We start from the raw sequence: 15,786 nt of genomic DNA on the forward strand, positions 1-15,786 counted from the left end.
GGCGCTAGTGATCAATTTTATTTTCTCTTATTACTCACTCTACTTATCTATATTTGAATTTTATTTATGAAATTTTTATTTTTCAAATTATTAGAAATTTATTAGAAATGGCATTGATTTCATAATTTCATAATCTATCTCTTATTTACGCTCCTTATACGATCTATGCTTGCTCTTTGCACATGATTATAAAGTACATATTAATTGAACGCATTTTCATCATTTCATTTTTTAAAACTTTAATCTTTATCTACTTTACTATTTTAATTTTTAATGTAAAAAAAATATAAATATTATATTCTTAATTTTATATTATACGATAATCTTATAAAACATACTACATACATCATTATATTATATTATATCATGATAAATGACATATTTTGACATGAATCGCTTAGTATGAGTGATGAAATTTGAAATGAGTGAGAAATAAACGAAAACTTAACAATAAAATTTTGAACTATTCTATCAAAAATTTGTTTCAAATTGTATCAAATTTATTTGTTCGTTATTTAATTAATAACATAACATTTTCAAAAAAAAACTATTATTATATTATTGCTTACCTTTAAATTAAATTGCTCCATAATTGCCAATTTATTTCCATTGTTATTTTTCAAATAACTCACAATTAACAAAGAATGATATTTAAAACGTGATTTCAAATGGATACTTGTTCGTTAACTTGCCGCTATAAAGGTTCATAAATGTATAATTTTATGACATATATTCTGAAACTACTGCAGCGCACTCTTATTGTAGAATGAATCAAAGTTCTCCTTTGATCTGGACACATATTTTCGTATTTTTATATTAAATATTGAAATGAATTTATACTTGCAATTAAATTAATGTTATGCTATATTTAAATTAAAATTAAAACATATTTATATATTTTATTATATTATTATTTTAAAGTTGTATAAAAATATGCATAAAGAGAATTTAATCACACATTCATGATAAATATTTATTCATAAAAGAATTTTTATTTTAGAAAAATCTTTAAAATTCAAATTGTATTTTATATTTAAATTTATATTCAATTTATTTCATGACTTTTTAATATCATTTTATGAACACTGATATAGTATCATATATGATTATCTCATGTAGTAGATGGCGCTTTCTCAATTTAATCTAGTGTATAGAACAAATTAATTTATATATTATATGCAATTGCTGACATATTTCATAAAATAATATATCCACCAAGGTAATCCACGATAAACATAGAAAAAATTTTTTACAATGGAAAAACATATAAAACCATTAACAGATAACAATGTAGATTCTCAATTCATGGCTATAATAGCTGCAGTAATCGTGATTATTATAACTATAGGTAATTAAATGCAATATACATAGGTTATAAATTTCTTATATTTTATATATGTTAATTTTTAATTATCATGTATTAAAAATTAAAGCAAACTTAATAATAATTTACACGAATGATAAATTTTGTGATTTTTATTATTACATTATTTAAAACAACATTGCAGTTTTCTTTCATGTAGCAAATAAAATTAAAAATATATTCACTTAAAAACTTTTCATATAAATTATTGTAAATTATATATACAACATGAAATTTACATCATTATTAGAGTAATAATAGGATGTTTTTTTTTTTTGAAGCGTACATATATTCAATTTTTTTTATATTTTTTACTAATATTTATAAATAATATTCACAGTCTCATAGTTTCAGTTGTAACATTCTATAAATACCACATTTATTTTTTTAAAAAAAATGTATATCATTATAGCCACAGTAATTAATAAACATTATAAATATAGCTGCAAGTAATGAAACAAACATAATATTATAGTTGTATACATAATATAAAAATAGGTACATTTTTGTGTAAAAATTTTTTAGGTTTTTATCCTAATATTTATAAGATTAAGTTTGTAAAGCCATTTGTTTGGTAGTAATAGCTCAATTTTAAACATTACTACCTTTTTTATAAGTTTCTGTTCATTTTTTTTACATAGTATTATTTGCCATATGGCATAAAAGAAGATCTATAGGAAATAGTATATTGTTAACTGGTCTTAGTGATGCTGGTAAAACATTGATATATGCACATCTACTTTGTTCCAAATTTGTTAAAACACATACATCTGTAAAAGAAAATATAGGAGACATCATAATCAATAATGTAAGTTTATATTAATATATTTTTATTAGTTCTTATAAAATAAATCTTGACATACCAAAAACATAGGTTTCTAAAGTTGTTGGTGTATTTAGCGTTCTCTGAAAATTGTTGATATACCTGGACATGAACGTCTGCGTTATAAATTTTTTGATCAATTCAAATTATCCGCAAAAGGACTTGTCTATGTGATTGATTCAGTAACTTTCCAAAAAGATATTCGAGATGTAGCAGAGTAAGTACACACAAGAGGTAAGTCATCACATCCTGCAATATTAATAATAAATAATCTTTCACTTTTAGATATTTATATAATTTACTTTCCGATTCTGTTATACAAAAAAAACCTGTACTAATATTATGTAATAAACAAGATCAAACTATGGCAAAAGGTTCAGTTGTTATAAAGACTTTATTAGAAAAAGAAATGAATTTATTACGTATGACAAAAACAAGTCAGCTGGAAGCTACAGATGCATCAGCAACAAATATTTTTCTTGGCAAGCAGGAGAAAGATTTTGACTTTTCCCATCTAGATATAAATATTGAATTTGGAGAATGTAGTGCATATAACAAGGATTCTGAAACTTCTGCAGATATGGAGCAACTAAACAATTGGTTAAAAAAAATTATATAAAAATGTTAAAATGTCTTTTCATTTTTCCAAATAAATTATTTGTTTGTAACTTTTTAAATTGTTTTTTATAATTGTTTAATTTATAATTTTAACATAATTAACTTTCATATATTTTTTTAATAACAAAATTTATTATTTTTCAATTTTATCATTTGACAATACAATTCTCAACATTTACACATTAAAAATAATTGTCTTACATCAAATTTATGTTACATATAATTAAATTTTGTAGCTTTTACTTAATATAACTTAAAATCTATTATAATTTTGTTCTAACCTAACGATGTTTTCTACTTGATCAAGTATAGCATAAAATTTGTTCATATTTCTCATATACTTCAAAACAAGTATTAAAATTTTAAAATATTTTTGCTTACGTCTAATATTAAACATAAATGATACAAATAGTAGAATTTTTCTTTCACTTTAAAAACATTGTTCCGATGATCAGATAATCGATGCAACTGCACGAAATGTAAATGCTTAGTTAATATAGATAGCAAGTGGCGTTTTATTTAAATATTTTTTTCTTTTTTCCATTAAATAAATAATTGTTATTATTAACAACTAACAAAAAAATAAAGAAGATTAAATTTTGCGCGAGATATATCGAAATATCATTTTTCAAATATTTCAATATATATATATATTATTATATGTATTATATTTATTATATATATATAATTAATTATAAAAAATATTTTTTTTTATATATATATAATAACAATTAAAAAATAGTTAAAAAATATTTAAATTCTTCTGTTTTCAGATGATACACGAATATAAATATAATATTCTACTTATATCAACTATATATTATCGTTATAATAATTATTTAATTTAATTTGATAATAATTATTATATTTTAGATCAATATTTTAAAATATTTCTTCATTATTAAATTTTCAAAAAAAAAAAAGAATTTAATTATTAAATAAATCAATTTTAAATTTACAAAATTGAAAAAAATGGATATCATAAAAATATGCAACAAAATTTTTTATAAATTGGATTAAGTTTTCAAAATATTATAAAAGAATAATTGTTGAATTAAGCTTATAGTTTAACAAAAAACCTAAATAAAACAAATTAAATAATGTTTCTATAAAATATAATTGCAATATATTTATGATACAATATGCAACGCAAGAATAAATAACTAACTAATTATGCAATTAAAAACTGAATATCTTAAGATTATTAACATCACAATAAAATCAGATATTATTGTTAAATACGTATTTTTCAAATTAAAATTATAACTTACATGTATAAAAAAATATTAACTATATTTTATTTAAAATTGCATCTTATAATAAAAAATCTTTATAAATGAATCAAAGATTTAAGTTCTAAATATGTTAAACTTATTCAAAATAATTAAAAATTATTGATTAATAAATCAGAACGAAATCTGTTTCACATTATGCGCCATTGTACGCCATTTTGAATTAAAAACACTTGAAATTATAAAGAAGAAGGAATATAACCTCGAATATCAATCATGTGTTTATTTATAAAATATTATTTTAGATAATGTAGATAAGATAAAACAAATTGTTTTGCATATTTCGATCATTGTTCGGCCATATTTTTACTGAATATTACATATTTTATGAATAACATTCAATCTTTTTCTACATTCGGAAAGTTGTTTTAAGATTAATTGTTAAAAGAGATAATTTCGAACATATTTATTATATTATGTCTCATTCCACGTCTCAGAATAAAAACTATAATGTTAATATTGGAGGTAATTTCATTTTTTTAATAATTTTTTTTATAAAAAGTTTTTTTTATTACTATTAATATTATAGTTATAAACCAAATATTTATATATATTTATACATTAAATATATCCAATTAATTGACTTTAAAAATTGAAAATTAATTTTTAAAAATTGAAAAAGTGTCTAAAATATACAATTGTATATAAATACATACTTTAGATTTGACTTACTTAATTCTGAACAGATTTAATTAAACAGATTTAATTTAATAATAATTATTATATTTTAGATCAATATTTTAAAATATTTCTTCATTATTAACTTTTAAATTTTCAAAAAAAAGAGTTTAATGTATTAAATAAATCAATTTTAAATTTACAAAATTGAAAAAAATGAATATCATAAAAATATGCAACAAAATTTCGACTTTTGAAATAAAACAATATGTCTTGAATATTTATCGTCACAACATAATAATTAAACTATTAAATATCCATCATAATATATGTATGTATATATACAAGAATACAATGAAATTTGATTTTAATATTATTGATATTAAAATCTTATAAGTTATTTACAACATAATTTGAAAACATAATTTTTAAGTTAAGAATTTATTTTAAAAATTTATTATGTGATTATAATAAAGTTATAATATTTTAAAATGGTAAAGTAATATTTCAATTTTAATAATATAACTTAAACTTATATATTCAACTATAAATTTTAAAAAATTTTTTATAAAATTAAAGATTAATTAAAATCAGATAAAAAAAAAATAATCAATTTTTATATTTTTTTATAGATATGCGAATTGCATACAAGGACAAAAACGAAACTTTTACAGAAAATCATCTTGTAAGTAAAGAACCAATTGGTCAATTTAAAGCCTGGTTCGACGAAGCATGCAAAATTCCGCAAATTTTTGAAGCGAATACTATGTTTCTTGCTACAGCTACCAAGTAATATTAAATAAATTAAATTTTAATATATATTAAAAAATATATATTAAAAAACAAATTTTTTTTATTGTAAATTAAAAATTATTGTTTTATAAAAATATCGATCTTTACAGAAATGGAATTCCGTCCGTGCGACCAGTATTACTCAAAGATTATGGAGAAGATGGTTTCAAATTTTATACTAATTATGAAAGTAGAAAAGCTCGCGAAATAGTAAGTACATTATATTCATATTTTCTAAATATTATATATATCTATATGATTTTTAGGCTGAAAATCCAAACGTGGAGGTGAATTTTTATTGGCAACCGTTACATCGAAGTGTAAGAATCGATAAATCGATATATATATAATATATAAGAATTATTTTTTAAAAATAATATTAAATCAGCAATAGCATTTTATTTTCCATTTATTTATATTAATTTAATTAATAGAGATACTTTAATAGAGTCTTTTTTCTTAAATAATTATTTTCAAATAATATTCATATTTAAATTATCATTATAAATTATTATCATGTTAAATTTTCATTCTATATAATTATTAAAAATTAGGTACGTATAGCAGGTATAATAAAGAAAACTTCTTTAGAAGATTCAGAACATTATTTTCAAAGCCGACCATATGCAAGTCAAATAGGATCAATGGCTAGTAAACAAAGTAGTGTAATCGCAAGTAGAAATACGCTTATAATAAAAGAAAGAGAATTGTTAGCTCAATTTCCAGAAGGAAAAATTAAAAAACCAGATTGGTGGTAATTAATATAAATTATTATATATTATTATATAGAAAGTAAATTATGAAAAATATATGATATGATATACAATGATAATAGATTAATTTGATTTTCAGGGGAGGATATATTATTATTCCACATTCCATAGAGTTTTGGCAAGGTCAAAGCGATCGCTTACACGATAGAATTCATTTTAGACGATTGAAACCAAACGAAAAAATCGACAATGTACTTGTTCATCAAGGAGATAATGGATGGGTTTATGAAAGACTATCTCCATAAACAATATTGAAAAAATTATTTATTACAAATGCAGAAAAGACAATATTTTCTTAGTAATAAATTCTACTTAGGTAAACTACTTAAATAATACTATTTTCTTTTAATTTTTAAAATTTCTCTTTGTAATCCTAAAAATATATATATATATAATTGTTGCTTGTTGTAAAAAAATTGTAAAATATATATTTACCCTCTTTACTTTTCCATACTATTTTAACATCAAAAATACCATCTTCTATTATTAAGTTTTCGAATTGTCTCATTCCTCCTCCAACACCAAAATAATAACTTTTACCAGCAATAAACCTAAGAATATTATGTGGTTTAATATTATATTTTATTATCATAAAAACTCTGAAGTTTATACATTAATTACTATACTTGCCCAACACCATTTTGATTGAGTTTTTGTTTAAAAACTTCATACAGTTTTTTATGATTATTGGGATTATAAATTGTTTCGCTTGTAAAAATCAGATCATATCCTACAAATTCGTTCTCATCATTACACAATTTCGTAAATGATTCCCAATCGCCACAAAAAAATTGACATTTCTTTAATATACTTTTTCGATCTTCAAAATTTAACATAACATTTGGAATGGTTACAGTTTTAATTATTTCTATATTCTGTGAAATTATTTAACTATACAGTTCATTTTATGACGAACATAAAGATTACATTAAATAATAAATACGAACATAATCTTGAAAATGTACAGTCGAATTTTTAAGAAGAGCAATTAGACCAATTATACCAGTACCACATCCCAAATCCAAAACAAATTTATTTTGGAATTCTATGTTGTTTTCTGATAAATATTGTCCTAAATCATAACTGCATTCCCAAATTTTTAAGCCACCTTTTTAAAAATATAGATATGGATGATTGAGAAACATAATTAATATAAAAAAAAAATATAAGATTTTTTTTTAAGTTAAGTAGTCTACCTTCGTATTTAGCGGGAATAAGATCAGAATGTTGTATCTCTGCTTCTATAATATTACTGCAATTTTCTTTTTGCAAATCATGCAAAGCCTTTTCAAATCTAATTAATTTTAATTTACAATCTGAAAATATTAAATATTCTGTATAATCATTCGATTCGTAGTATTTTTCGATTTGCAATTCCGAAATCTCCACTTTTGAAGCAGGAATCCAATTAATTGTCGATTTTTTCGTATCGTCATTTTTTTCTAAAATAATTCCATTAAAATTTTTTTTATAAAATTATTTCTTCAAATATTAATTTATAATCAACAAAAATAAGAATTCTTTTTAAAAATTAACCGTGGATGTAGTATAACAAATATAACCTCAAAATAATTTCTTACGCTAAGAACTAGTTTTATAGAAAATATAACAAAAATACCTTCATCTTTCTTGTTATTTGAAAAGCCGAATTTAAACATTGCATTTAATAGTTATGTTTTCACAATTATTTGCAAGAAACTAATATAAACTAATAAAAATAAAATAATTGAAATCAAAAATCATATCAGAATCAATACGAATGAGATATACTAGAATTAAACTTATTCGTCAATAGTAAGGCATATATGATTATTATATTTTAATAATGTAAAATTATTATATTAACAATATTAAACATGTTTGCAATGTTTATGAATAGTATAATTTAGAAATTTAAATTATAAATAACATACATAAAAGCATATTGAATTAAAATTACATAAACAATTTTATTTATTTATAATATAATTGCAATAATATAATAATATATATGTAATATAATAATATAATAATATATATGTAAATATATATATGTATATATTAAGATAAAAATTACTAAATCAAACATTTTAGATTAATATATATATATTATAAAATTATATAATATATAATATATAATATATATATTAAATTGAAATGTTTGATTTAATAATTTTTAACTTTTAGTCTCTAAAATGTCTAAACTTTTCATATTACTGATAATAAATTTATATTATTAATGAAAAAAATCATGCAATTATTTAATTATCAAATAAAACGCAATTATCAATCTTATCATAATAATATTTTATATATTGTATCGTCCTATCTTTTAGGTATTTTCACTTATCATTGATTACATATCAATCTTTTTTTTTTTAATATTCTGTGGAAGAAAGATATTTATCGAAAAACAGTGAATTCATTTTAACTTGTTTTTGCGGTACAATGAAAAGGGAAGGGAGTTAATAAAAGCCTTAATATGTTTCTGAGGGACTTCCCAGGCGCGTTCAATTTTTTGTTTAAAAACCAGCTTCATTTCATAATTCTTATTTAATTATATCTTTAACCACGAGCTAAAACGATCTCGAATATCATGGAATCAAAAAATTTTTTAACTCTTACAGTATACGTTTTGATTTTATTCGTGTCGATCGAAAATATATTTACGTTATCAATTTCCTGTATCAACTTTGAAAATAAAACTGGTAAAATTATTTTAGCTTAAAATTATTAAAAATAGGTTTAGTAAGTGAAAAAATAGATATAAAAATAAATTTTCATTTTTATTAATTAAAATCTTTTTTTTCTTTTCATTTTCTATTTTCACAGTATATATAATATAATATATAATATAATATAAATATATAATTATATATATATAAATATATAAATATATAAATATATAATTATATATATAATTATATATAAATATATAATTCAAAAGATTTGTCGATTATTTCACTTTTCACTTTTTTTATCACCATATAAACTTGAATGAAAAGAGTATAACGAGTATTGTATATAAAATTTAATATATTCAGGAAAATATTCACTGACAGTTAATTATAATAATTTTTTAATTAATATAATAATTTAAGAAACATCGTACTATCAAGTCACTTCGTTTTTTTGTGTTCACATTTTTTTCCCAATTTTTTACTATTACTCAGAAAATTTAGAAGAATAAAAAGAATTAAAAAGAATATCATCTCGATCAGAGATTCCTAATATCGTGAGCAGAAAGGAATGGCAAGCTAGACCACCGATTGCCCGAGAGTTAATGGACAAAACGCCAAAACCTTACGTGGTCATTCATCACGGAGGGATAACTCACTACTGTTACGATGTGAAAACGTGCTCAGCGATCGTAAGAGAATACCAAAACTTGCATTTGGACGAACGAGGCTGGTACGACATTGGTTACAGTTTCGTTATAGGCGAAGATGGAAATGCTTACGAGGGTCGAGGCTGGGATTACGTTGGAGCGCATGCACCTGGTTATAACACGCAGAGCATTGGAATATGCATCATCGGTGACTTCAGTAGTAAATATTTTGTGAATTGACTAACAAAATTTCATGTGAAATTTAACAATGAAAAGTGAATTAGTGACATGTTAAATGTAATTGAATTGAATCGAAATTTAATTCTAATTACGATTAACGATGGAAAAATATATTTTTATCCAATTTTTACGATATCAAAGATATCAAAATTCTGAATTTTATTAATTTTAGAGCATTTAAATTTTTTTTTTTAATTTCCTTTAAATTTTCCGATAAATAGTGCATTATAGATTCTAAGACATTATTATACAAATTCTTGTTACAAATTCTATCATTCAGATGAAAATAAAATCTATTAAGTCTAATTAATCTATTCTAATAATAAGTCTAATTAAATCTATTTTTTCTTGTAGATAGACTTCCCAACAATGCAGCTCTGAAGACATTAGAAGCTTTGATCAAATACGGAGTGTCCCTTGGCAAAATCAGTCAAGATTACCATATTATAGGACATCGGCAAACTAAAAATACTCTTTGTCCAGGCGACAAATTTTATGAATACGTTCAAAAATTAGCACGATGGACGGCTAGACCAGTACCAAAAAATTCGACAACATCATGATCATGTAAATGACCATTGTTGGAGAAATGAAAATATATCGATGAATAATGATAAACTTAATATATTTTACAATATAATAGATAATATATAGATAATATAATATATAATATCAAACAATAGACAATAGATAATATATTGAAATACTTATAAATAATAATTATTATAATAATTTAATTATTATAATAATTATTATTATAATAATTAAAATTACAAATTTAATTGCAATTTAACAATAAATAAAAAGATTAAAAAATAGTCTTTATTATGTTGGAAATTTATTTATTTATTATTTATTTAGTCTTTATTATGTAAGGAAATTTACAGTATTTGTATCGTATTGATAAAAAAATACAATTAGCGATAATTAAATATAAAAATTAGTTGCAATTTATTTCTTTTTCTTTTTGTTTATTTTATTTCTTCGATAAGATAAGTCAAGTATGTAAATAATTACGTATTACGCGGATGTGATTAAAAGATTGAATATGGTTTCATATTTGAAACGAATATTTTTAGAAATAAGATCATTAGTAATTTATATTCTGATTTCCTTAAAACAATATGAAAATGAAAGAAAAATGCATTTTATTTATTGAAATAAATAAATGAAGAAATTTTAAGTAATATATAATAAGTTATATATAATTATGACTTAGTATTGATTATTATATTCGATAAAATATTTATTTTTTGTTTTTTCGTGATATATTTTCGCATATCTAAAAAATATAAAAATTGAAGCTCATGTAATTGTCGTTATTGATACGAACATAAAAAAAAAAAGATTAATCGAACTCATTGAGATTAATGAAATTAAAAAGATTATTATATCGAAAACTAAAGCATTAGGTTTCCTCTAAAAAGAAAAAAGTAAACATAAACTTTCATCTTATGAAATGTAAAAAAAAATGATTTTATATTCGAATCGATATATATGTCAAGAATTTGACCTTAATTGACGAAATATAATTTTTTTTTATTAAATCGTAAGTATGTTGTAACGTTGGAACAGTCTAAAAGATTTTTCCATTAAAATGATATTGTTTGTAAAAATATTCATATTTCAAATGAAGTAGTAAGTAAATATTTTATTATTTCACCATTTATTGACCCATATTGGTATCATAATTGTAAAACAACAATCTATTATTCATATTCAGAAAGAAAAGATTTATTATATTTAATATTTATCATATTGTTGGAAAAAATTCTCTAACATAAATCTTTTATTGTTCTCTAAAGAAAAGAATGGTATCAAACTTGAGAAATGAGACATAAAAATAATTTATAAATTAATAATGAGTTTTTTATATCATTTTTTAAATAGATAGTCAGATTATTAAATTTCTATTCAAACTTTCTATTCTTGTGACAAGTAAAATACCATCGCATCAATAAATTATTGATCTTGAAATTCATGATTATTCAAGATATATTTCTTCATTCAAAATATCTATCGATTTCAAAGGCCATGATCACTTATTGTTAGCAATGACGCATCTTTATATTCTTGACTGCGGTTCTTTACCTATGTACCATTTATGTACATTATTTCGAAATTGATAGAGATAAATCTTAAAAATCTTAAAAGTTTTTTTAAACAAATTAATGTAATATGAAATCTTAAATGCAATGAAGATAGAGTAGAAATCCCACTTTATCTAGCACGGTCAAAGATCAAGAAATTAAATTAACCAGCCAGTTTATATACTTGGTACAATTTAACACAATGCCAGTACAGATCTTTGTGAACGAAGATGACGAAGTTAATAGTGCTGCTTTTTCTATTTGTAAACTGTCAAGTACTGTTTTGCACTGTTCATGAGACACCTGGTAATAAATCTTAAAAATCTTTAGTACTATTGAAGCAACGAATATCGAGTTGTATTAAATGTGCAAGTATTTCGATACTTTTTTCAATAATAATTTCAGTGTTTCGAATTAGCGAAGCTTTAAACTAGATTCTATAAAATTCAATCATTATAAATCAGCTATCGCTGCTTGCTTTTTTCTTCACCAATTTTTTCTAATGAAATGATTCTATTGCATGGATTATAAATATTGTTATATAAATATATATTAATAGATGCATGATATAATCAATTTCTTTTTCTTTATCTTTTTTAATTCTTAAAAAATTTTTCATTGTTATTTCATTAAGAGTTCAATTATTTGACACTATCGTATTCAATACAATTCTAAAGATTTTTTTGTAAATTTTTAAAATAGTTCAATAATTCAAATTTGCATCTAATTTAAAAAATTTTACTAGTAATGAAATTCTGATTAAAATTATAATTGTTTAAAAAAATATAGAATGATATTCATTCTCATTTATGTCATCATCGATCTATTTTTTTTTTTGTTTATACAACAAATTGTACAAAATATTCAAGAAAAGATTTCACTGATTGATTCGTAATGTCAATAATATTTATTTATTGTCCTATTATCGTTATTATTTAATTGATATATATCGATACAAAGTATTTTAATTAATAATCAGTTTGCTTGATATTATTATTTTTTGCATAATCGATTAAAAAACTAAATTAACTTTTAAAAAGTATGAAAATATGACAATGACAATTATATTGATGTTATTCACCCATTAAAATCAAAAATAATTTACCGTAATTATAAATAACGAGATTTGATCTTTCACAGGAAATCATTATTTTAATTATTATCACGTGTAATTATTTTCAATGTTAAAATGAGAAAGAGATAAAGAAAAAACATGGCAAAATAACTTCCAGAGTAGAAAAAGTGAAGATTTTTTAATAAAAAATTTTTTTTTTATAAAATTATATTATTATTAATTTGTTAATTTTTTTGTTAACTTAGTACGCCCAAAGATAATATCGAGATCAGAATGGGGCGCCAGAAAACCGACGACAACTATACGAGCACTTGCACAAAATCCTGCGCCATTTGTTATAATTCATCATTCGGCGACAGATAGTTGCATCACTCAAGCAATTTGTAATGCAAGAGTGAGAAGCTTTCAGGTAAATTAGTTCACAAATCTTTTCCATTTATTGAATACAAAATTCAAACAAGCAATTAATATTATAATGTTATATAATATTAAATTCAAAAGATCGAAAATAAATAAAAAGATCTTTAAAATCGATCAATAAATCAATATTGTGTAAATTAATTCTATTATATAACGAATTCTCTTGAAAAGATTAAGTTGCTAAAATGAATGTGTAATAGTTTCGTCTTTTTACTATTTCATTTTTCATTTCAAATTTCAAGAATATTAAAGAATACATAAAAAATACTCAAAGTTTTTTACTTTTTTTTAATTATCATATTTAGAATTATCACATAGATGAGAAGGGTTGGGGTGAAATAGGCTATCAATTCTTAGTTGGAGAGGATGGAAACATTTATGAAGGAAGAGGATGGGACAAACATGGTGCACATTCGATACCTTATAACTCGAAGAGCATTGGAATTTGCATAATTGGTAATTTCGTTGGTAAGTAAATTGTATAGTGGAATATAAAAAGACACTAATTAATATTTAAAACTTAATTATTTAAGTATACGCTATTATCAAAATTATTATCAAAAATATAATCTAAAATTAAATCTGTTATATATTTTTAATAAAATTTACTTAAAATAGCATATAACTTGAAGTGAAATATGTGAAATAAATATTACAAGAAATTTCTTAAAAAGTTCTTATATGAATTTAGTCTCATTTTATTTCTTCTTTTTTTTAAATTTAATCAATTTTTGTTTATTTTATTTGTTTATTTAGGCCATGTACCAAATGCAGCAGCTATAGAGGCAACTAAAAATTTGATCTCATATGGTGTAGCAATTGGGAAGATACAAAGCAATTATACGTTACTTGGCCATCGACAAACAACGCACACTTCTTGTCCAGGCAATAGTCTATACGAATTGATAAAAACATGGCCACACTGGTCCCCGATTTAAATATTAAATTCCATCCCAAAATATTGTTATATAATTTATTTTATATAATATATATAATACATATATATTTTTTAATGGAAAATTTAAAAGAGAAGATAATTAAATTATTTTAATTTTGTATATTATTATAAAAATATCAATGAAGTATTCTTTTAAATAATTTATACATAGAGAGTCACTATGCCATTCACTGAATTATCGTAAGTATCTTCCTCTGTTCTTACGCAAATATCTATGTGAGAAAAATCGGGTGAATTCGTTTTAACATCGTTGTAATGACTTCTGTCTCTAGCCTAAGAAATAAAGTGTGATTATGTTGCAAAAAAAGAAAAAAAGAAAATAAAAAAGCATTTAAGTTTAATTTAACTCAATGATACCTGAAGTGGAATCTGTCGCAGAAATTTTGCATTTAATTCTGGAATACACAATTTTGTGCCATATGGTATCCCTGAATCGAGATCCATTGAAACGGTTACGAATTCTGTGCGCCCATCAAGAAAATCCTATGATTTAATATTAATATTTTTTTTTAGTAATGTATAGTAATAACTTTTTAGTAATGATTTTTTTAGTAATTATAACAATAAAATATCTTATTTAATATAATATAATATAATATAATATATAAAGTATCTTATTTATATAATATGAATAAATTTTTTTTTCCTTATTAGCAAAATTAAATCAAACCTGCAGAGTTCTCAATTTCTTCATCTTAACATCCAAATAATCTGATTCGTTGTCACTATCAAATACAGGATAATAAGCTGTCAGTGTCACATTATAATGAACACGACCAGTACACTCGAGATCTGTTTTACTCAAGCATTTTTCTAATATGAATTAACTCTATCAGAAAAATATATAAAACACGAATGAAAATTTATATTTAAAAAAATTTATTGTTTTATAATTACCACTAGCAAAAATGGATGAAACAAGGAGCACTGTGAAGGAAAAAATTAATATCTGTTTTTCCATTCTGTCAATAGCAAGTCACAACTTTATATCCCAAGATTGGCAGTACAGCACATCGATGTAATAACTGGGTCTGTCGCTACGATTTATAAAACATACTGTGTAAGCTGATGTGTCAACCATTGGAATTTGTCAATCTTTCAAAAATCGAAAGAAGAAACATCGTATACGATTAACTTTAAATTTACAATTATAAATAAAATAAAAATATAGATCCATTAAATTTTTTATAATTTAAGTTATTTTTCAATGTATGTTACATCGAAAGTATATATTTATTCATATAATGAAAGATTAATTGATTATTGTGACAAAATCAGCAACAATGCATATAAACATAAAAGAAAAAATTTTAAATTCAAAATCTTTAACAAATATATTTGTTTATTCATCTTTATTTTATTATTTCATTATTGTATTAAATATAAAGTACTATAAAAAGATTCTGTGTGTAAATTA

The 15,786-nt window shown here is 21.8% G+C and overlaps 6 protein-coding genes and 1 long non-coding RNA gene across 9 annotated transcripts; 4 read left to right on the top strand and 3 right to left on the bottom strand.

Moving 5' to 3' along the window:
- The first annotated feature begins 1,149 nt into the window (after positions 1-1,149).
- LOC122712195 (signal recognition particle receptor subunit beta) lies at positions 1,150-2,859 on the top strand. Its single transcript, XM_043931634.1, has 4 exons — positions 1,150-1,348; positions 2,005-2,171; positions 2,264-2,403; positions 2,472-2,859. The coding sequence occupies exons 1-4, from the start codon at positions 1,255-1,257 to the stop codon at positions 2,803-2,805; spliced, it is 735 nt and encodes a 244-aa protein (XP_043787569.1). The 5' UTR covers positions 1,150-1,254; the 3' UTR covers positions 2,806-2,859.
- Positions 1,697-3,401, bottom strand: LOC122712198. The gene is made up of 3 exons (XR_006346280.1): positions 3,186-3,401; positions 2,227-2,435; positions 1,697-2,133 (listed from the first exon to the last, which is right to left on the bottom strand). It is a non-coding gene; the product is annotated as an uncharacterized LOC122712198 (long non-coding RNA).
- Positions 3,402-4,280: 879 nt separating this feature from the next.
- On the top strand, positions 4,281-6,609 carry LOC122712197 (pyridoxine/pyridoxamine 5'-phosphate oxidase-like). The gene is made up of 6 exons (XM_043931635.1): positions 4,281-4,561; positions 5,347-5,503; positions 5,617-5,716; positions 5,773-5,826; positions 6,061-6,260; positions 6,359-6,609. The coding sequence occupies exons 1-6, from the start codon at positions 4,513-4,515 to the stop codon at positions 6,522-6,524; spliced, it is 726 nt and encodes a 241-aa protein (XP_043787570.1). The 5' UTR covers positions 4,281-4,512; the 3' UTR covers positions 6,525-6,609.
- On the bottom strand, positions 6,526-8,045 carry LOC122712194 (histidine protein methyltransferase 1 homolog). 2 transcript variants are annotated; one of them, XM_043931633.1, is made up of 6 exons: positions 7,898-8,045; positions 7,476-7,595; positions 7,227-7,387; positions 6,910-7,154; positions 6,715-6,830; positions 6,526-6,652 (listed from the first exon to the last, which is right to left on the bottom strand). In XM_043931633.1, exons 1-6 carry the CDS (start codon positions 7,935-7,937, stop codon positions 6,615-6,617), a joined length of 720 nt encoding a protein of 239 aa, XP_043787568.1. In that variant the 5' UTR covers positions 7,938-8,045; the 3' UTR covers positions 6,526-6,614. The 2 variants fall into 2 exon arrangements, with proteins under 2 accessions (XP_043787568.1, XP_043787567.1); XM_043931632.1 differs by having other exon boundaries at positions 7,476-7,721.
- A 666-nt stretch (positions 8,046-8,711) lies between these two features.
- LOC122712161 (peptidoglycan-recognition protein LB-like) lies at positions 8,712-10,444 on the top strand. 2 transcript variants are annotated; one of them, XM_043931573.1, is made up of 3 exons: positions 8,712-8,966; positions 9,480-9,806; positions 10,181-10,444. In XM_043931573.1, exons 1-3 carry the CDS (start codon positions 8,855-8,857, stop codon positions 10,387-10,389), a joined length of 648 nt encoding a protein of 215 aa, XP_043787508.1. In that variant the 5' UTR covers positions 8,712-8,854; the 3' UTR covers positions 10,390-10,444. The 2 variants fall into 2 exon arrangements, with proteins under 2 accessions (XP_043787508.1, XP_043787509.1); XM_043931574.1 differs by having other exon boundaries at positions 8,831-8,966; positions 9,432-9,806.
- Positions 10,445-12,071: 1,627 nt separating this feature from the next.
- On the top strand, positions 12,072-14,689 carry LOC122712162 (peptidoglycan-recognition protein SC2-like). Its single transcript, XM_043931575.1, has 5 exons — positions 12,072-12,222; positions 13,237-13,400; positions 13,717-13,879; positions 14,168-14,549; positions 14,642-14,689. Exons 1-4 carry the CDS (start codon positions 12,147-12,149, stop codon positions 14,347-14,349), a joined length of 585 nt encoding a protein of 194 aa, XP_043787510.1. The 5' UTR covers positions 12,072-12,146; the 3' UTR covers positions 14,350-14,549; positions 14,642-14,689.
- On the bottom strand, positions 14,394-15,573 carry LOC122712163. Its single transcript, XM_043931576.1, has 4 exons — positions 15,267-15,573; positions 15,040-15,182; positions 14,727-14,852; positions 14,394-14,642 (listed from the first exon to the last, which is right to left on the bottom strand). The coding sequence occupies exons 1-4, from the start codon at positions 15,328-15,330 to the stop codon at positions 14,511-14,513; spliced, it is 465 nt and encodes a 154-aa protein (XP_043787511.1). The 5' UTR covers positions 15,331-15,573; the 3' UTR covers positions 14,394-14,510.
- Between the last annotated feature and the right edge of the window lie 213 nt (positions 15,574-15,786).

Source organism: Apis laboriosa, unplaced genomic scaffold (assembly GCF_014066325.1).
Source record: "Apis laboriosa isolate Shangri-la unplaced genomic scaffold, ASM1406632v1 scaffold19_cov150, whole genome shotgun sequence".
Taxonomy (NCBI): Eukaryota; Metazoa; Arthropoda; class Insecta; order Hymenoptera; family Apidae; genus Apis; species Apis laboriosa.

Coding starts and splice junctions, on each gene's coding strand:
- LOC122712195 (XM_043931634.1), top strand. CDS start 1,255: ATGGAAAAACATATAAAACCATTAACAGATAACAATGTAGATTCTCAA. Junction 1,349..2,004: donor CGTGATTATTATAACTATAG/GTAATTAAATGC, acceptor TTTTTTACATAG/TATTATTTGCCATATGGCAT. Junction 2,172..2,263: donor GAGACATCATAATCAATAAT/GTAAGTTTATAT, acceptor TGGTGTATTTAG/CGTTCTCTGAAAATTGTTGA.
- LOC122712197 (XM_043931635.1), top strand. CDS start 4,513: ATGTCTCATTCCACGTCTCAGAATAAAAACTATAATGTTAATATTGGA. Junction 4,562..5,346: donor CTATAATGTTAATATTGGAG/GTAATTTCATTT, acceptor ATTTTTTTATAG/ATATGCGAATTGCATACAAG. Junction 5,504..5,616: donor TTTCTTGCTACAGCTACCAA/GTAATATTAAAT, acceptor CGATCTTTACAG/AAATGGAATTCCGTCCGTGC.
- LOC122712194 (XM_043931632.1), bottom strand. CDS start 7,937: ATGTTTAAATTCGGCTTTTCAAATAACAAGAAAGATGAAG. Junction 7,722..7,897: donor AAATAACAAGAAAGATGAAG/GTATTTTTGTTA, acceptor GAATTATTTTAG/AAAAAAATGACGATACGAAA. Junction 7,388..7,475: donor TATTCCCGCTAAATACGAAG/GTAGACTACTTA, acceptor ATTTTTAAAAAG/GTGGCTTAAAAATTTGGGAA.
- LOC122712161 (XM_043931573.1), top strand. CDS start 8,855: ATGGAATCAAAAAATTTTTTAACTCTTACAGTATACGTTTTGATTTTA. Junction 8,967..9,479: donor CAACTTTGAAAATAAAACTG/GTAAAATTATTT, acceptor CATCTCGATCAG/AGATTCCTAATATCGTGAGC. Junction 9,807..10,180: donor CATCATCGGTGACTTCAGTA/GTAAATATTTTG, acceptor TTTTTCTTGTAG/ATAGACTTCCCAACAATGCA.
- LOC122712162 (XM_043931575.1), top strand. CDS start 12,147: ATGACGAAGTTAATAGTGCTGCTTTTTCTATTTGTAAACTGTCAAGTA. Junction 13,401..13,716: donor CAAGAGTGAGAAGCTTTCAG/GTAAATTAGTTC, acceptor TATCATATTTAG/AATTATCACATAGATGAGAA. Junction 13,880..14,167: donor CATAATTGGTAATTTCGTTG/GTAAGTAAATTG, acceptor TTGTTTATTTAG/GCCATGTACCAAATGCAGCA.
- LOC122712163 (XM_043931576.1), bottom strand. CDS start 15,330: ATGGAAAAACAGATATTAATTTTTTCCTTCACAGTGCTCCTTGTTTCA. Junction 14,853..15,039: donor AGAAATTGAGAACTCTGCAG/GTTTGATTTAAT, acceptor ATTAAATCATAG/GATTTTCTTGATGGGCGCAC. Junction 14,643..14,726: donor TGCGACAGATTCCACTTCAG/GTATCATTGAGT, acceptor TTTATTTCTTAG/GCTAGAGACAGAAGTCATTA.